The 21,388-nt window shown below is 40.2% G+C and overlaps 1 protein-coding gene across 2 annotated transcripts in view; it reads left to right on the top strand.

Annotated features, from left to right (window-relative positions):
• The window catches only part of LOC147310586 (chemokine-like protein TAFA-2), a 98,795-nt gene extending 77,620 nt beyond the window's left edge, over window positions 1-21,175 (top strand). Inside the window, exons 3-6 of one of the 2 annotated variants that reach the window (XM_086268534.1) lie at window positions 7,786-7,938; window positions 11,073-11,197; window positions 11,774-11,830; window positions 20,252-21,175. In XM_086268534.1, coding sequence (XP_086124660.1) covers window positions 7,786-7,938; window positions 11,073-11,197; window positions 11,774-11,803 — 308 coding nt within the window. In that variant the 3' untranslated portion in view covers window positions 11,804-11,830; window positions 20,252-21,175. Of the gene's footprint in view, window positions 1-7,782; window positions 7,939-11,072; window positions 11,198-11,773; window positions 11,831-20,251 lie in introns of both variants that reach the window. The other variant, XM_086268533.1, reaches the window with a different exon arrangement.
• Window positions 21,176-21,388: the final 213 nt, after the last annotated feature.

Below are 21,388 nucleotides of genomic sequence, written 5' to 3'. Positions count from 1 at the left end.
GAGGCTGGCACAGTGGTGTGGCTCTGGATTCCAGGCTGACTGCAGGTGAGGTTGTGGGGGTGGGAGCAGACACTGTGGTGTCGAATCTATTGAAAAACAGATTCAACTCGTCGGCTCTATTCTCACCTCCCTCAGTTCCCCTGCTGTTGGTTGGCCTGAATCCAGTGATGGTCTTCATGCCCCTCCACACCTCTCTCATGCTGTTCTGCTGGAGTTTCCACTCCAGCTTCCTCCTGTAATTGTCCTTAGCCTCTCTGATCTTGTCCTTTAGTAACACCTGGACCTTCCTCACCTCCTCTTTGTTGCCCCCTCTGAAAGCCCTCTTCTTGTTGTTGAGGAGGGCTTTGATGTCCTTAGTCACCCACGGCTTGTTATTTGGGTAACAATGAACAGTCTGAGCTGGAACAATGGAGTCGGTGCAGAAAGTTATGTAGTCTGTGATACACTCAGTAAGCCCATTGATGTCCTCGGCGTGAGGCTCACAGAGTGTTTCCCAGTCGGTCACCTCGAAACAGCCCTGTATCATTTCCAGTCTGTGGATTCATCGAAGGAAGCGCGGAAATTTTGTTCTACAACACTGCAAATTTCACTGAGGAAATGCATTCAAGTTTACTATAAAACAATATACAGTCAAATGCATTTCTTTACATTGTGTATATATTTTTGTTATAAATTCTTGATGAACGTTTTTACTTACATTGTTCCTTATTATTCATAATTCTTTTTCTTTTTAGCTTCAGAGTTTTTGTACCAGGGGGTCGTGTTTACCCCCACAGGCACGATTCACTAGCTTTGCAAAGCAGCAGACTGCTCACTCTGCCTCTGGAAATTTCCAGCAGGGTTCATATTTCTGGCTTTCTCTCACTAATATAGTTGGGGGGATTTATTTTCCAAAATTCCCTTTGGCTGATATTTTTTTTTTTTTTGCTTTAAAATACTAAAATAAACCAAATCTTGTAAACCAAAATAACAATTGTGCTTCCCATCTTTACTGCACATAATCGTCTTGGTTTCCTGCAAGGTAATGTAAAATGCCAGAAGGCGTTTGTTTGTAACTGGATTTGCTCTGCATTAGATTATCCTCAAACACAAATGTAGTGAAATGGACTGGTACTAAACAGTCCGCTGGGGCAACATTACACATCTTTGTTAACAGTAACAGTGGTAGAAAGTTTGAAAAATGCTCTGTGGCATCCATAATATTACAAAATTGTATGATATGTAGATATTTCTGTGTTTTTTAAAACAGATTCTTCTTCCTCGTTATATTTTATGCAAAGGTGTAATTGTTGTGTTTTGTTTGGCAAGTAGGTAGTTTCATCATTTGCAGTTGTTTTTTTTGCCTGTTACGATCACATTGACAGTTCTACTTGCCCAGAGCGAGGCCTGTAATCCCAAAGGTGCTACGGAGGAAACAACCGGCTCTCAGTGCTGGAGCTGTTCCAGCGATTATCATGAGGAATGTGAGGTCCTTGGACAATAAGATGGACGAGCTTAGCGAGCTGATTAAGACCCAGAGGGAACACAGTGAGTGTGGTTTGATGTTTTTCATGGAGACACTCACGTTCCCCAGACTACAGTGTCACACTACCTGGCTTCGGGAGTTTTCGTGCAGACAGGGACGTTAATCTAAGAGAGAAGAGGAAATGTGGAGGGACTGCACTGTGTGGGGATGAAACCCAGCGTAGTCCTGGATATTTTACCATAAAGAGATGTTTCTGTGGCCTGCATGTTGAGCTGTTAGCTGTCGATCACACATCCATCTTAGTCGCAGAGAGAAACAGAAACGCTGCTGCTATTTGAATTCAGTTTAAATCAAGATCATATTCGCATTCGTCCATCTGCTGCCACAGAGGTCATCAGAATGACTGTGGGTGTGGTGAATGACTATGGATCATAACCATCCTGCCCATCTGTAGTTATTATTTTATTAAGCTCCCTGGTGTAATATCTTTAGGTTTTGGTTTATAGAGCCGTTCAATTTATTTGAACCTTTCTGAGCTATTTTTGGTACAGTGTACAAATTTACAGGAGAAGCTGTCTTTTATAGCCTGTTCTGGTTATAACAAATGTACCTGGGTTGATTTTCTTTTAATTACCTGCTTCATTTTGTTAGGACGTGCATTATAGTTTGCTATAGCCGTGGTTGCATTGACAGGCAGGTCAAATGGGCTCTCAGCCGTCTGCTAGGTGTCATCTCAGCCACCTCATGCAGTGTTTGTTGTGTTTGTGCCTTTTGGGGAATTTTTTTCAATACAATTATCTGACAAATAATCTGGTTTGCTGTGTGGTTTACAGCCACATTAGCCCCTCCAGTTGGCCTATGTTCCATTTTTGAGTAAAATTGCATCTTATTTTTATGTTAATTAGCACATATTAGCAGGTACTATGTGTCTGTGGGATACTCCTGTTAAGAAAGTGAATGTTTCATATAATTAACAATTTTCACATCAGAAAAATTCATGTAAGAACATTTGCATAGGTTCAGTAATAATAATAATACTGTTTTTTATTTTTATCTGTACTTGTTCAGTTGATATTTTTCCATTTAGAAAATCACTGCTTTCCATTAAAAAAAATAAAATAAAATAGTTCTTCTAATATGTAACTATAAATGTGGCTAAATATGGTTGTGGTGGAGGTGTGGTCAGCTGCAGGGGAGGAGTGGCGCAGTGAGCTCAAGGGGGCGGAGCCAAGGCTGGAGGGACAGGTGGAGATGATTTGCCTAATGAGGTTTTTCTCTTTTTATATAGTAAAGCCGGAGACCAGAGAGGGGGGGGGGGTAGTGTGTGTGTGCGTGTGTGTGTGTGTGTGTGTGTGTGTGTGTGTGCGCGCGCGCGCGTGTGTGTGCAGACGACTAACTGGAAAGTTAGCGAACATGGTGCCGAACCATAAAAACGTGTGATGCTTCAATAAACAGTCCTCAAGTGTACATCGTGACGATGTGTTGGTTCGATCTTTACAGTGGTTAAATAATATACAGTAATTATAAGGTATTGTCTGAATTATAGACAATGCAGGCTCTTATCTATTGGTTCATCATTCTGGACACGATTTTTATTGTCTTGTCCTGTTTCTGAATTAGTTTCGCATCCCAGAACACAATCCAGCACCAGCCCCAGCTCGTTTGTAGTATTTCATGTTGGAAAAAATGAATATTTTCCACTTTGGCGATTGGAGTTGCAGTTGCTTTTATCAGTTCCCAGAGTCAGAACCAGACACGGAGAAGCTGCATTCAGCTTTTATGCTCCTTATATCTGGAACAAACTCCCAGAAAGCCTCAGATCAGCTGAAACACTCAGTTTATTTAAATCCAGGTTGAAGACTCACCTGTTCTCAGCTGCATTTGAATAAAGCACCAAATCCACACTTTAAGCTTAAATTTCAAAACTTACATTTAACTACTGATTTTATCTGTTTTGATTTTATACACTGTTGTTTGTTTGTTTGTTTGTTAATTAGTTAGTTAGTTTATTTGCTTGTTTTAATCAATTTTAAATCATGCTTTTTATTTGTTCTTGTTTCTAATGTCTCTGTAAAGCACTTTGAATCACCTTGTTGTTGAATTGTGCTATACAAATAAACTTGCCTTGCCTTGCCTTGCCTTGCTGGAGAATCATCTCAATTCAACTAAAACACATCACAGATTTTTAACTGTCATTTTTTAAAAATATGTTGTTTATTCAAAATGTATCAACTGGTTAGATTTAGGCATTAAAAATGACTTCATTATGTAAAAAAAAAAAAAAATCAGGGATTTGGTTGAAATGCAGTGATTTTCTTAGTTTATAGCTGTTTCTGGGTGACTACGTCACATTTTACTAAACTATAAGCATTAAAGTAGACAGTTTGGTGTGGTTTGGTCCAAAGCCTCCTCATTCTTGGTCTTACCTTGCTCGCCATAACTTAAAAAAACCTGGAAATATTCCTGCTGTTAGTATAACCTAACTTTATTTCTCTTTATGCTGTAATTGGAACACCAACATTCTCTTGCGTCTCTCACTTATCTCAATTCCAACAATGTGTCTGCTAGAGGCGGGCAGATTGATCGAGGTATTGATATCAAGGCTGGTATTGGTATCATATTGATACTAGTGTGACAGGATCAATACTTTGTTTCTGTTCCCCAAGTTCAGGATGTAGCCAAATGAATTATGTTAAATTATTGTTGTTGTTTGGAAATGAAAAATGTGCTACTCTCCCCTGCATACGCTGCCTTTAGAGGATAAGAGTCTGTGTCAGTATCACAGTATATACTTGGTATTTGACTGATACCAAAATATGCAGTATCACACACCACTAATGTCTTCACAGAAGAAGTACTACCTACTCTATAAGTAGTTATGAGTACTCACTCATAAATATTTATAGTTTCCAGCGTCCTTCTCAAAAAGGCTTGTCTAGTTTTTCATGCATGGCTGTTTTCATTTTTGCCATTTTTGGATAGAACCACAGTTGAGATGCAGACAGGACATATAGGACAAGAGAAAAGGCTACAACAAGCAACAAAAGTCCCCAGCCAGAGTCAGACTGGGGACGATGCAGTTACATGACATGCTTAGCCATCAGGGAGTCCCTGCATCCTGTTATTTAAATTTCATGGCATGATGCTGGTGCTATAAAATTTTGAAGGACGAATCTAAAAACATAACCGCGGCAGCAGCAGCTGTGGTGTATCCGGAGCCAGAGGGATCCTCTCTGTCAAAGCGGAGCACAGCAGGCTAAAAGATGGACTCTGTGTGAGGAGGACTGAATGATTCCTGAGTGAAATGCTTTTCTCTGTATCTGCTGGCAGTGTGCGCTGAGCAGGCATCCAAAAAGAACTCTAAATCCAGTCAGAAACACCATTGCTTCTCAGTATGTAGCCGCTGGCAGCACAAAGACCTAAAGCAGCTCAGCTTACTGTGTGTTTGTCTTTCATATCTTTTTTTCTTATTTGCAGTAAGCATCCCGCTACTTTTGGATGGCTACCTACCTGGTGATTTGAGAAAGGATGGTGAGGATAGAGCAGACACGCATAATCAAAAACAGGACGTCCCCTTGCTCTTCCTGTGTTGTTGTTTCTTTGCTTTTTGTATTTTAAGTATTGTGGGTTTTTTTGCCCGATGATAACATGTATAATATGTGTGAAATATTTGATCCTATCACTTTGTAGAGATTAGATAACCAAAAACATGGAGCAGCAAATATCAGAGCCTCAGTAAAAGTCATATTTTCTGAACTCAAATAAGATAACAGATGCTTTTGTGTTGTCAGATTTAATATCATTCGGTCTCAGAAAAGCAGCTGATTCTATCACCTTTAGAGCTGCTTGTTACAGCAGCCAAACTGTTGCTGTCCACAGACGTAACACGCTGAAGTGAAAATGAAATTAACCAGGCTTAGTTGAGTTGCTCGAGTACAGACTGTTAGGACCAGTTTCATGCAGTCGTTTCAGATTTACTGTTTACCGCAGCGGCAGCAGTGTGTATCTCAGCAGAAGGACACCTCATGAAAATGTCACATGCAATTAAAAGAGGATGGAGCAGCTCACGCTCTAAATAATTCAGACAATAGAGCGTGATCTGGAAATTGGCTCCACATACTGCAGCGCTGCACTTTTGCCTTCACAGACCTGATTTTGTTTGTTTGTTTGTTTGCTTTTTGTTTCGACAGAATGCTGCTTGCTGGGATAAATCTAGAACAGCATCATACTTGAGTAATTCTTCATATACACAGTGCCATTTTCTATTTTTACATAGACATATTTATTGTGCAAATGATGCCAGAGGCTGACTGGTCACCATATTATCCTCTGTAAAGAGCTGGATTACAGTTTCAGCAATCAGACTTCAGAGCCAAACTTAAGTAAGTAATGATCTTAAAGGGACTCTGACCATCAGGGCTATCTAAGGACTTTTCATGAAAACAAAACAAAGGCTATTTTTTTTAGTGTTTCATAATCATAACATATTGAGTGACTTTCCCACATGGAAAACTTCTCAGATATACACAATTATTATCAGTCATTTGTATGTATTACACGACATATGCCTCATGCTCTGTATAAAAGTGCAGCCTTCTGCATTTTACCTGTAAAAGATAATTTGATGATTTATGTACAAGTTGTGTAAAAAAGAAATTGAGCTGAAACTGACTGTTTTCATTGATATTGTTCACATTCAGCCTTAAAACAAAAGAAATCCTTTCTCTGTGACTTAGGGTTGGACATGCAACTGGCACACTATTCTGTGGGCTGATCATACTTAGAAGCTTTGTGGGTCCCGGTGAACTCAGAAGCGAGTATGGCAGATTGTTGTAGTCACGACACCTTTTGCATTAAAGCCAGCAGCCTTACAACCCACCAATCGAAAACAATACCCTTCTACCTTGCAAAATCAAGACAGGCCTGGCTTTGATGTCTTCCTTAGGCCCAGAAAGCGCTGCCTGCTTCTTGGACAAGTTCACAGACTAACAGGATGGCACTTTTTAAGTTTTTATTGTTAAAAGTATCCTCAGCTGATAGGGCTGAACAAATTTCTCGAGTCTTGTATACTAATTTACATTGCAGAATCATGGCCCACACATCCTGCAGCCAGGGCAGTACCTGTACCTATTTGTTCATCAGATTTAAAGTGCAAAGTATCCATTTTAGTGTCACAAAAAATTGAGTGTTATCAAATGCCAGCTTAGACTGCAGAGCAGCGGGAGCCACACAAAGAACATTGATGGGGTTCCAGGTGCCGTTATTTCAACTTCACCTCTGCAACTCCAACTCTTTCTTAAACTGGAAATCCCTATCACACTCCTCCCTCTTCAGCTGGAAGCATGCTAGACAACATCAACCTAGCATTAGCCATAGCCAAGCGAAGACTGCAGAAAGTGAGTCAAAGTGGGGGCGTGTCATCGGCCTGTTCTCAGTTAGTACCTGTACAACAGGTGCAGAAGCAGGCGGTACTATAGTCTACCCTGACAATAGGGAAACACGTCTAGTATAGCCACCACGTCAGCCCCTGCCAAGCTAGGATATTTGATAAATGCTAGCAAGTTAACAATCCCCTTCTCTACTAAACCAGACACCGGGGCTGCCAGTGATTCACTCGGAGCTGTTGAAAAACTGACACCAAAGAAAGATGCCACCTCATTAAAATACTTTTTCCTAGAAACTGGTTGAGTGAATAGAAGAAGCAACAGCCAAATCTACATACAGGTCAGCTAACCAGCTAATACCCTGCTGGTTAGCCAATCTGAAAAACACAGCAGTAAAGAGAACAATAACAATTTTAGTGGTCTTCTAAGATCTTAAATCCTATATATTTGATAGTAATATATATATATATATATATATATATATATATATATATATATATATATATATATATATATATATATATATATATATATATATGAGTTGAAATGTAACTGTTTAACTGGAGCCTAACACATTAGGGTTACTTCACAAAGCAGAAAGCCTGCCTTAGAAAGCTGAATCTGGGGTCACTATATGATATGCAAATTATATAGCATATGTTGGCCTTTGCTTCTTGTTAAAGCTGTCACTTGTGAATCATACAAATTTATAGACTGGTACTGTTCACATAACGAGAGAAGCCTGTGATAAATGAGCTCTTTTAAGGAAATTAGTGGCCTTTTTGCTTTCAGGCTAATCGTTCCCACAGATGAAAGACCAAAGAGAGATATTATCTTGGGATTCAATCCAAGGCCAGTAGTGCAGCTTCAAATGAGTGTTCAAACTACAGTGAATCATTCAATGAGCACTGACTTTTTCTATCATTTCCCCAGCAGCCCACCATGTTCGAACTGGCACCTGCGAGGTGGTGGCGTTGCACCGCTGCTGCAACAAGAACAAAATTGAGGAGCGGTCGCAAACTGTGAAGTGCTCCTGCTTTCCCGGACAAGTGGCAGGCACCACCAGAGCTGCCCCATCGTGCGTAGATGGTATGTTCCAGTAACCCAATATTTCATTGGCAGTGTTCACCTTTTTTTTTTTTTTTTTTTTTGCTGATACTCCATCCCACAGATTTTGAGGGAGACTTGCTCAGGTCAGTGATAAATGCCAGTACATACAGTACCAAGTCTACTATTGAAGGAATATGCTAAAAGAGTACAATTTCTTATCAGTCACAGCACAGAGAAATGAACCAACACATATCCCCTTTTTTCAATACGTTTTAGACATTGTTCTGTTTTTGTAGTCCATTTATAAAATGAAGAAGACAGACACACAGTTATATCAGCTTCCCAACGCCTAAGATGGCATAGTTATGACTCGTTTTATTCAACTAAAGCTCAAAATCCTCAAAACACTTTGTAACTGCTTCTGTGCTTGATACATCCTGTGGAATACACAATGAACGTGTAATTAAAACTCATTGAAATATTCTCACAGTTTGAGGTGTCCTGATGAAACCCCAGGGCTTTGCAGAGACTCTCCTGAAGGGTTTTTAAAGTGACTGATAAATGAATGTGACGCTGTCCAATGCAGACTGTAAAGTCGATGACCCAGAAGGTCTCTTAGCATGCTAATGTGTCAGCTGAAGTGGCTGCTTCTCTTTGGTTTGAAAAGCACGGATTTCTGGCTAAACTCTGGACCCAGTCGTGTTTGACCTATTCCTTGACATTTTAGTATTGACATTTTCTGCAAATTAGAGCTGTGAGCCACTGGCCTCAGTTTAAAGCTCCATGGGTGATCTCAGAGAAGAATGATCAGCACTTAACCTTTTAATTATTCTTTCTTCCTCAATCAGGGATTACCTTTAGCTGCACTCAGTGTGAGACAATCTCCACTTTATATGAAGATAAATGAACCTGCAGACATCTGAGAAAACTTGAAGAGATCTGAAGGTGTAATTTTAGAGAGGCAGCTACAAAAGATACCCGAAAACTTTACTGAATGGATTTTGTACTACCATATTGTTGTATAGCCACTTAACAAAACAGGCTTTTACATCTTTGCCTTGATAATCTGATAATGGGCGATTATCAAGGCTTTGCAGTGTCTGCAGTGCTTGCTGGTGTTCACTGTGTTGCCAGTTTTGGACCCAGATTACTCCGCGAGGCTCCTGACTATGGTAGCCGTAGTGCTCCGACAATCCATCAAGCGGTGCAGCTTCGTATCTTACCAAAGTCATACTAAAACATTTTTTGACAGATTTTGAGCGCCGTGTACATCATAAAAGCAGTTCGAGATCAGTAATCACATCCAGAATTCCTACAAAAGACGCACCGGATTATAAGGTGCACTCGATTTTTGTGAAAATTAAAGGATTTGAAGTCAGATCTGCGTGTCTCCAGTGTGATCATTTATGAGTATAAACCCAAGGTCAGTGCATTGATTCAAAGGCATTTTTATGGCTACACTAAAACAATCAAGGAAAAATAAAGCATAACTTTAATTCTTTTTCCCAGATGTTTTCACTCTGAGTTGCCCTCGTGCCTTCACGGCATCATTACCTGTTAAGTGAGATGTATCCCATACACTTTTGGTATGTTTGTTCATCAATACTCCCATTTCATTTCATGAGAAACCTTTGTGGCTTTTTAATAGCTGCTGTTACACAACCACCATCTGCTTGCAGTTGACCTGATGCACTTTTTACACCACACTGCTGCCATAACCCCAGCTGTGTAATTCAAATTGATTCCCTCATGTCATAACTTCTCCATTCTCTGCAATTTAATGGAGTGAGGCTCCAGCGGTATATGTGGATTATAATACCCATTCTCTTCATTAGGAAGTACACTAACAGCAGTGAAGGGGGTTGTGGAACGTGGATAATGACCTCTGTAATAAGCCAAATTTAAATAATGTCTTGTAGAACTCAGCATTAGCGGTTTAATGCTCACTGTTGCAGAGGCAGATGAGTTGGTGTTCTCAATGCAACTCAGTGATTTCCATTTACATGACTGAAGTCACATCTGTTCGTAGTTCCTGTCCCACCCTTACACGTGGATCAGATTTGTCACAAGATTGTTTGAATACCTGAAATAGAGGTGAGTGTTGCCAGTCAAAAAGCAAATCTTACATCATTTAAGACAGCTGTCGGAAGGTGACATGGCTTGCTGAGAGACAGGTATGATGATTTGATTTATATCCGATGGGAAGCTTCATCTCAGGCTCATAACGTTGTGTGGAAATGTTCTTGAGACCTAAACAAAAACGGTGTCGAAATGAAATTGCAAAATAAAATGCAAATGACTTTTAATATAAAAACAAAACATTTATGAATTCTAAATGTGTGATGGTAAACATGGTTTTCTTCTTTATTAGTTAGCAATATTCAACAAAGAATCACCTACTTTAGGTTTGAGTACATTGTGGCAGACATGTTTGTGACACGGCTGCAGGAGAAGCCGATGCAGCTCATCACACCGCCCTGCATAAATAGTACTGGGTCCTGAGTGTGTGGTTGTTGTGGGTGATGTGTGCAGCTGGCAGCGGGAGAGCTGCAGCTGAGTGTGTGAAATAATAATAAAGTATGCTGAAAATGATGGAAATGTGGCGAGTCTGCCGTGGATTTATTACAAGCATTTTTTTTTTACCTTATTTTGACATGTTAAACCAACTGTCTGACTAATCAACAAAACCACTGCGAGCTAGTGGTTGACAAATGGCCCAACAGGTCTGTGTGTGACTGAGGTCTTTGTCAACAGAAAGATAACCAACCATGAACATCTGAAGAGTGTGTGCAGTGGCAAATCTTTATAAATGCAAAATAAATTAAGAGAAGAGTTTGCCTTACACTCATAATCCATTACAGCCATCTTGTTCCTGGTTATTTGTTACCTGTTTGTGTTTGACTTTTAGTGGGATTGTTGATTATATCCATCTATAAATATATTAACTACTCTTTTTTAAAACAGTATGCTAAGTTAGCAAATCTGCAGGGACACAATGTCAGTGAAATGTGAAATGAGCTCTGGATTAGCAGCTAAACCAACTTTATCATTCAAAAGTGAAAAAAAGAAATAAGCACGACAGTCTAGTCCTTTATCAGTATTTCCTAACCATAATACTGTGAACAAAGAGATTTCCACCTATTTGTTCTTTGACCTTTATGTCTTTTTGTTAGCGTCAATAGTGGAACAGAAGTGGTGGTGTCAGATGCATCCGTGCCTTGATGGGGAGGAATGCAAAGTTCTTCCTGATCTGAAAGGTTGGAGCTGTGCTACAGGAAACAAGATCAAAACCACTAAGGTAAGGTTAACCCACAAGTCTTCACTGGTGCCACATCCAAACCTGTTGAATCTGACCTAACCCACTTCAGCTCTACAAGGTCAACAGGCTGCGGCTTCTATTACCGTCGTCTCTTCTGCCTTTACCTAAAAACTGATGTTTGCAGTCGGTGCTTGGACCCCCTGGGGCCTGTAATCAATGGGCTGCCATGTCTCCTTAGCACTTTCAGGCCACTTCAAGCACCCAAACTGGCCAATTACTCACTCCAATTACCTGCTTTTAACGTTGTAACGTGATGCCCGTATCCTTCACTGTGTTATGATGACCCGTAGACTTCAGTTCTGCCTCTCTCCATGTACTTAATTATTTAAACTGCCTGCACCACACCTGCCGGGAGCCGGGAGCCTGGAGCCTGGGGCTATTGATTAAGGGATTTGTTGAGACCTCAAAATGGGATTATTTTATATTATATATATACATACATCTTTGTAATCATTTTTTGCTTTTAGTGGTCCAGGCTTCTGAGATGAGTGATATCTGGGAACAGATTGAGGTAATTATCACGTGGTGACTGTATTTTCTTTTGTTGTTTGACAGATTTCTGCTGACAGAGACCAGCTTTGGTAACGTCAGATGCTTCACAGCGGCGTCCAGGTGATAAATCTGTTATTGTTCTCCTTATTATATTTGATGTTTCAAACATTTACTTGTCTCAATTCATTAGAATCCTCACTTTCATTTTGAACATAAAGAATTTTCAAAGATGGCTCATTTTTACGTTATAGTCAAATTATATTATTAAGTACATCTCTCCCAGTAACGTAACCACACTAGAGAGTTGAATGAGAAGAGGTTTATGATCCAAACACACAACAACAACCTGTTCAAAGCATCAGCATTTCCCAGCGGATTTATCTTGCACACCTTTGAACTCAGTCAGAGAAACAAGTTTCTTAAGTTTCAGATCTTTCTGCAGGCTGCTTAAAGCAGCGGGGGGTCACGCTTTCTTCTTCACCTTTGCTTAGCTTTTCGGGAAAACAGCACAACATAAACTAGGAACTCAGCTATTCTGACCTGTATGGTTGTATCATAAATGCATCGAATGCACCCCAGAAGCACCTCGAGAGTTCAAAATATAAACCACGCAGCGACGGGCTACCACAAAGCTCGGAACCCAGTGGGGAATAGAGTCGGTTTGGAGCACGTCTCAGCAAGAAAAACAGTGTCTGACATGTAAATATGCTGAGACGCAACAATGACTTTTGCACATTTAGAGCCCCAAATGGCAGCAAGAGGTAACAGTTTAAACTGTATCTTTTATACAGATAAACACAGACATCCTCAAAGGTGACAGCAGTAACCTGCGCTGCCTGCGATGCGTTATACCGCAGGGATGAGAGGGAAAAAAAAACTCTAATGTGGGCTAGTGCCGCTTTTTTATTACACTGTTTATAGTTCTCTTATAATTTTATATTTTTAAACCTCTGCTCATCCTCCACATACTCGATTCACGATTCAATTTGAACAGATGAAAAAGTCTACAGCATCTCACGCTGAGGAGAATCATTACTCTGGGAGATTTGTGTTTTGTTCTTGAAGTCGTTGTAGGACTTTTGTCATGTAATCTACCAAATGACACTGATTGTAAGTTATTGTAGAAAAATGGCAGAGAAAGTAAAAGAAAGAGAAATAAACACCTTCTGGATTGCTCCTAGGATATGCTCAGGCAAATGTTATTGTACAGTACTTTTAGACTCCTTTATTTGTTCATCTATCATCCGTCTGCTTATGATCACTCATTTATGGATTGAGTTAATGGTAATTCACTTCTCTTCTTAAGGTATAGACTACATTACTTTCAGCTCAGGGTAGAAGTAGGACACCATCTCTTTGCTCTGTTGTTCAGTGGATGTGCGTATGGAGAATAGTTCCATGTTACCTGCAGGATTTGATAAAGTTGGGGGGAAAAAGTCCACCTTTACTGCTTCCATAGGAATTAAGAGTACAAGTACCAGCCAGGTGATGTTAATTAAATGCACTTGATTAATTGATCATCTGCAAGTGTGAGGACCTCTATAATAGAACCATATTTGGTACCTTGTTGGTCTATTAACGTGGATGTGAATGCTCCAATCGTCCGAGGAGTGGACACACCAGCAAATTCACACCAAGGTCAGACTGTGCAGTGTTTAGAGAAGCAGCAACATCTCAGACTCTGAGTTAGCATATTAAAGGTTTATTTAATGACAGTACAATTAGGAAAAGACTTAATGAGCATGGCTTGTTTGGAAGTGTTGCCAGGAGAAAGCCTCTTGTCTCTAAAAAGAACATGGCAGCACAGCTTATGTTTGAACAAACCACAAGACCTCTGCATCAATGTCCTGAACAGACGAGACCAAAGTGCAGCTGTTTGCCCATAATGCACAGCGGCACATCTGGTGTAAACCAAACACTGCATATCAGCACAAACACCTCATATGAACTATCGAGCACGGTGGTGGCGGGGTTATGATTTGTGCTCGTTGTCTTGGACAGCTTGCTGTGATTTAATGGGCCATGTTCTGCTCTGTATACCAAAATATTTTAGAGCAAAATGTGAGTAAAGCTTGGCTAAAACTGACTGAAATGCTGTGGTGGAACCTTCAGAGAGTTGTACATAAATGAATGGATGCAAACCTCAATGAAATGAAGCAACACTGTAAAGAAGAGCCTCCCACAATGATGTGAGAGGCTCATGAAACCATACAGGAAACAGTTACTTCAAGCTATTACTGCTAAAGGTGGTTCTACAAGCTGCTAAATGATAGGGAGGACTTAGTTTTTTACAGGACTGCACACAGTCATGTGAAAACTTTCTTTTTCACGACTCGACATAGTCATTTGCACTGGAAAGAGCTTTTTCTGGTATAATAAAAGCACCCTTTGCCTTGCATTCTTCTGGGAGAAACTCATGGCACTAAACTGCTCTTTTAATTGGAAGAAATTAAAAGTGGGAATATATCAGCTAGCTCACCTTTATCATCAGGAAATAACTAATGCTCCCATACAGAGAGAGGCAGAGACATTTCTTTAAACTGATCACTCAGCATTGCCCTCGATCTCTCACAGTCACCATCTTTGGGTCTCAGCTGCTGGTGCTAAAAAGCTGCATGCTTTGAAGTAGACTACACTACAATACATCACATGACCTTAATAGAAAGCAGAAGGTCTGTAGTTTTGATGGTATTTCAAATGATTTGGGGATTTCTAAATATCCTGATATACCAGGCATATACCATAATATTGTCAGAGTGCTTGAGCCTATTTGTTTTTGCCTGTGGATCTGACTATGATAAAGAGTAAAACACAGTGAATCGTTATATGCTGATATTTCCATTGCTATGCTGCCACTGAGATAAAGTGATGTTTTTTTTAAGTGAAACTTCGAGGCCTGCTTAGATTTCAGAGCCATTACATTTCAGAGCCTGAAAAATTGCTATGACAGTCATGAACGTCACCCCGAGTCCTTGAAATCTTAAAACCCTGAGCTACATCATTTTGTAAGGAATGATAATAATAACTAGCGGGACCAATAACTACAAAGCAAACAATGTAACTGTGAGAGCTGAGCTGCAGATCAATACTTGTTTTCACTCACTGATCTTTGGTTAGCTGCAAACACTGTTTTGAAAAGAGCTCATCATTTCTGTGCTCTAACACTTTTAACTATGTGACTTTTTTTTCAGCTGTGGCTGAAAATGCAAGCCATTCCTAACCCTTTTTTGTTTTTTAAATATTGCTGCTTCAAAATTTAAATGTAAATTTTTAAGAGGACAACAAGATTTTTAAAGACATCAGCTGCACAGAGTTGGATACAAACGGAGCCCACCCTGAGGTACAATCCTCCCCCCCCTGATAAGGGCCTGTTTTTTCCTTACCTGTGTTGCAATCCAGGTTTTAATATCATTAACGCCTTGAAAAGTGAATACTGAAAGTTTTCTTCTTCTCCCACCCTGCTACATCCTTGATACTAATCTGCTATGCTTCTACCATTTAAATAAGCGCAGAGTAGCACCACACCTATAAATTTCCCAGAAGAACAGTGACTACGAGTTTTGATTTGTGGCAGAAATTGCCCAATAGTCCAGAGCGTGAAACTTAATTTGGAGAAAGGTGGCTCTGTGGTGCCACCACTTTCAGTTTCTGCTGATTTTACAGGCTGATTCACACATTAAAATCACTCCCTGTTCATCTTTAAAATGGCCATCCTGCGAAAACCCCGGTCATGGTAGTTAGAACACAAAACATATTGCAGGAAAGGACACTGCAGTGTTCCAATTACACAGCTAAATGACACAAACATGAGCCCTGTACCTGCTGTGTTAAGACTTTGAGCCAGCCTTTCTTCATGAGCTGAATAGAAATGAAGTTTTTGCCAGTTAAATTAGCACTTGCCAGCCACCAATTAAATTAACACAATACTCAGGGAAGACTTGGTTTTTCCTCTTAGGATTTTCGGCGGTGTTTGAGACACTCAAATCCTGGTAATGATCCACCTCCTGAGTTGAAACGCAGCGTAGATCCATCTCTGAAGACAGTTTCTCTCCTGATAAGAAATGACTTTGCTCTTTGTCATTTCAGCCTGAAATTATTCTCAAATTAGTACCACATTAATCACAATGACAGCCCTGAATATAAATGGCTCTATAAAAAAGAGGGAAGAATTTATCTCAAGCTTGTTCAGCGACCAGCAAAGTGGTGCAACCACCTGAACTTATGGAAACTCTTCACTCTCTGCTTGATGTGATTATGCTGGTTTTCTTGTCAAGTGGTGGCCTGATGGTTCTTGGATTGTTTTCCTTTCCTGCATAATTGTGGATGATTAAAATAAAACTATGCATCGCCATGCTGCTCTGCCCACTTCTTCATCAAACAGACCATTTGTGAATTAATCTAACCAGGCTGTCAGAGCTGTCTGTTTCCTGTCAGAAGTTCAGCATCAATAATGGGGGCCTTACAAGTCCGCCAATGGCTTCCTTCAGTTCGTCAAACCTACGTGGCGCCTGACAGGCGGTTGGAATTGATAGGGGACGTCGTTATGAAGGTTGTTATGCTAGGCTCCTCGAGTCTTTTCCAGAATGTACTTTTAGAGGAGCAGAGGAGCTGCCAGTCAGCTGCCGAGCTTCATGACAGGCAATTTAATCTCAAGGAGAATGGAGGTCTTTGCAGTATGTCACAGCGGAGAACTCGGAAACAACCCACCAGCATCTTATTTCCTCATGTTGCACTGTATGTACAGCACTGTGATAACAATTTATGCAGATACAAAAGGCTGTTAGTTTTTAGGAACAGGAAGAAGACTAATCTGAAAGAGCTCCAGATGTGTTTCACATCAGCAGGAGTTGCTGCACAGAGTTTTGAACCACTGGCAGAAGTGGCTGCCAACTGCTACTAACAACTGCAGCAAGTATCCAGTATTTTTATATAACACTACATCTCATCCATCCATCCATCTGCTTCTCAGGGTTGCTGGAGCCTATCCCAGCTGTCATAGGGCAAGAGGCGGGGTACACCCTGCGCAGGTCACCAGTCTGTCGCAGGGCTAACACACAGAGACAGACAACCATTCACACTCACATTCACTCCTATGGGCAATTTGGATTAATCAATTAACCTATCCCCACAAACTGCATGTCTTTGGACGGTGGGAGGAAGCCGGAGTACCCGGAGGGAACCCACGCAAACACGGGGAGAACATGCAAACTCCACACAGAAAGACCCCGGCCTGATGGTGGAATTGAACTCAGGACCTTCTTGCTGCAACAGTGCTAACCACCATACTGCCCACTACACCACCACTACATCTAATGTTATGTTAAATGCTTGCTCTTCTTCATGAAAGGGGAATACCAGCCAACTTGGTCCAGTGTGCACTACACTCAGTTTGAATGTTGTGGTGATTATATTGTAGCTCTCATATAGCCTTGAAAATCTCTGGCTCTATACAGACCAGTTTTTTAGTCCTACCAGTTTAATCTTTCATTATATAGTAAATGCATAAAAAGCACACAGACCTTATGCTCATTTATTGTACAGGAATAATTTAAAGAGTTTTCACATTTCATAGCACAAGTAGGTAAAGGGATTTTAGACCAAATGTTATTACCTCCACCAAGGAGGTTATGTTTTTGGTAGGATTTGCATGCCTGTCATTCTGTATGTAAACATGATAGCCTGAAAAATTTTGAATAAATTCTGAGGGGTGTAGAAGGGGGTCATGCTAGGCAAAACTACTACTAAATTTTACCTTACATCCATCACGGTCTTCAAGGTCAACTTTAAGTGATGAAGCATGAACCCTGCTTCCGAGTCCAAATTACTCTGCGTTTATTAAGGCTGTTGTGCTTTTAACATTTTTAATGTTTTCTTTCTTAATCTATTCAATCTGAACAAGCCCCTAAAAACATTCAGTGATCACTGCCGGCCTCTCTCGCTTTTTTATTACCACTGTTCATTTTAAAGCTCAGTTTTCAAAACCTTACCATGTAATTATGTAGCTGTACATGGTAGCTAGCCACCATGTAACACATCATTATATACCAGCTAGCCCGACTTCAGTAAACCTAGAAACGTCACTGCTGTTTAGTTTTCTGTCTTCACGTAGCAGAGCTGTACGATTGAATTTTTCAGAAATCTCTCCGTCAGAACATGCTATGTCATGTTTAGGTGGAAACTAGCGAGCTAACTTCCTGCTAACTTCTAACTCTGGATGTTAAACTTAATTGTTACACCTGGTAAAGCAGCAACGCTGATCATTTTATTACGGATGAAAGAATTTAGACAGTTTTTAACTCTCAGTGATGCTACAGTGTTCATTTGACTTTGGGACCTGAAGCGGAGTTTGACAAAAATTGACAAAAAGCCTTGAAAAAAGTCCATAGAAATACTTGTTGGGTTAATTGTTGGCTGTGAATTAGCTTTAGATGTGGATGTGAGAGGTTGGGGTCGTTTTGACCCACCTCTTGCGCTATAGCATGTGGAATAAGCTCCAAACCTGTGACCTAAGCACTAGATAGACTTAATATAATTCATTTATAGATGGTCCGACACTCCCCAGTTAACAGTTAGATAGTAGATAGCTATCACATGATTGCATTATTATTGTTTGACTACTGCTCAGCCTAAGCAGTGGTAATATTTTAAAGATAATTTCTAATTTTTAATATAAGGCTACTGTTAAGCATTTTATTGGCCTATTTTTAAACTAATTACACAAAAAAAAAGCTAAAAAAAACTAACAAAGAAGTTAATAAAGGAAACAGGACTAAAAGAAAATGTAAATACTTAAAGCATTTTACCTGTTTAGCTGATATCTGTCCACTTATGCCCACTAATTAATTACCTTAAGCTGAATCATCCATTGCTATAGGTGAATGCAATTAAATGTGACTGTGTTCTCTAGCTGGAGGTGGAAGATAAACTCCCCACTCCTTTCTGTCTCACACACTGTGTTTTTACAGAAGTGAAGAGCGGCTACCTAATCCTTGGCACCTATTCTGTCTGTGACACACAATTAGAGCTATAGGAACGGGATGTCGCCATATTATTCAGCTGCAATGTTTCGCCCGACCTTGCTGATCTCAGTCACTGAGTCTCACAAGTTTTCTTGCAGAAACCCAGCTAGACGGTTAGCACATGGCAAAGATTAGCATCAACAACTTTCCAGTCTAGAAGAAACAATCCCACTCTCTGAAGCAGTGGAAAGCTACTGTTACCATTCTTACTTTGAAAACCAGGCATGATTTCTTTCTGAGGGTATCTACTTTGGTGGTAAGAGTTACTAGGTGCTTCAGCCACTGGTATCCACCCAATTCACTTGAGCACATGTCCATCCACATTTGCCTTTCGATGGCCATTTCAAAAGGACATAACATCATGCTGATAAACAATATTTACCGTTAGTTTAATTCTTTTTTCACCTTTTATGTCTCTTGTTGCAACCTTAATTGTACAGACCCCTGGATTATCCATGTGTTTATGGAGACATTCTTTTGTGCACTGGTGCACAGTCATGTTGGAACAGGAAGGGGCCATCCCCAAACTGTTCCTGAAGCATTAGGAGTTTGTTTCACTGGAACTAAAGGGCCGAGCCCAACTCCTGAAAAACAACCCCACACCATAATCCCCCTCCACCAAACTTTACACTTGGCACAATACAGTCACACAACGGTCATTCGACTGGCAACCACCAAACCCAGACTCGTCCATCAGATTGCCAGACGGAGAAGCATGATTCGTCATAGAGAACACAGCCCTGCTGCTCTTGAGTCTAGATGCAGTTTGCATTGTGCTTGCTTGTTAAGCTTCCTGCTTTCTCTCTGTTTTGTTGCTATGTTAAAAAGCAGCTTCTGTCAGGTTTGAAAAAAATGTTTTGCTTGTGTCCATTTAGCAAGTTCAGCAATCATGATGATTGGGTCATTTTTAGAGCCTGCCTCAAGTGGCCAATGTAGGTACTACAATTTCTGGCACTTCCACCCTGGAGGCTGTTACTTGGATGGTGCTGAATGTGCCAGGGTTCTAGTCCTATAAATCATATAACAGGTTATGTCATAGCTACACAGCAATGTCTTGATGCATCTGGACGTAGCATTTCTCCAGATGAACAGAATCAACCTACACAGCGATGTTCTTGTGGGGCTTTCAGACCATTTTAAACATTTTTCTTGTGAAGATGAAATCTGTTTCCTCACAGTGTCAAACATCAAAAGTAAGCAGCAAGAATGGAAAAATCAGGGCTTCGAGATTTGAATAATGCATCTGATTCTGTTGTTGCTTTGCCAACATCTTTGACATGTCAATCAGCGTAGGCAGGAGCATTCGGTTGATAAAGTTTAGTTTTATAACTGGTGGCTATGCTTTTCAGTTCTGTGCAGTTCCATTTTTTTTCCTCTTGTGACCTCAGACAATTATATACTGTATGTCTATATATATAAAAAATAATGTTATGTTCTGTAACTCTTTCATAGGTGATGTTTTGATGATTCTGCAGCTGTCCTGGCTCTGACTTTGTTTCATTAGGTTTCTCTTCTGATTTAGGTTGAACCAACAGTTCTGGCCCGCGGGATCATCAAAGGAGAAGAGAGTAATGCAAAGGACCTTTCTGTAAATAGAGACATCCTTTCTTCTGGAGTGCAGTTAAACTTTGGAAAACTTTGAATGCTTCTTCCTGAACTCTATGGACATCAAAAAGAGGAGCAGATCCCATTAAAAGTACTGATCATTCAGCGTTCCTTTTCAAAGGACTCCGTATGACTAGCCTTACCGGACAACAGGATTTAATCTGACATTGTGCTGCTTGTAGTAGAATACAACGGTGAACTTTGCCTATATGTTATTTATAGAGTAATACCTCGTTCACAGGTTTTTTTGCATCACATGTTGTCCAGGGTGAACAGCAGGTCAGTATGTCGTATAAGCATTGCAAATATCGAACACAAAATGCATCGTGGCTTTCTTCTCTAACAGAGTGTACTTTGAAAAGTTTAATATGGGTTAAATATATTTAAATGGGGTGGTTTTCATAGAGATACACAGCCACAATCAAGAGGAATTCAACCCAAACGCTAAAACAAGGACATGTTACATGAAACCAGCACTTTAAAAAAAAATGGCACCAACTGGTCAAACCTACCAGCTGTTACCAGACAGCAAGAGGAAACCATGTGTGGTCTGAAGGTCCTCTGAAAATCATCCTGTCATTTCAAGCCACTTTTATCAGTTTAAAATATATTGTTTATTATTATCATTATTATTATTAGTATTAATCTTTTTTGGAATATGGCTCGGGAGTTCGAATTTTTGACAAGAGTTTAGTGTAAATTAAACAGCATCTGACAGCAGCAGCGGTCCTGAAGCTGTTTTCAACTAGTTACTCAAGTATGATTTTCTGATCACCTTTTAGTAGGTATCGCTGACACTTCCATTGTCTGTGTAAGTGATGACATCAGTAATAAACTATGGTTGTGTAACTAAAGCCACGTGTCTTTGAACCATCTGTATGTGACAGTGACTGAAAGGCTCCACAGTGTAGTGGCTTACACATTCACCTATCAGGTCTCTGGGAAGAGACACAAAGCTCTTTGGGGTTGGATCATGAGGGGCACCTGGTGTTATGGCAGCTCCTTAAACATGGCAGTCCCCTTTCTGGACTTTGGAGATTTTATGATTTTTTTT

The sequence above is a fragment of the Aulonocara sp. 'chitande type north' Nkhata Bay genome, linkage group LG17 (genome assembly GCF_057382095.1).
Source record: "Aulonocara sp. 'chitande type north' Nkhata Bay isolate Kocher_YH1m ecotype deep benthic linkage group LG17, A_spYH_male_GT1.1, whole genome shotgun sequence".
NCBI lineage: Eukaryota > Metazoa > Chordata > Actinopteri > Cichliformes > Cichlidae > Aulonocara > Aulonocara sp. 'chitande type north' Nkhata Bay.
This window is presented reverse-complemented; position numbering and strand designations above follow the sequence as displayed.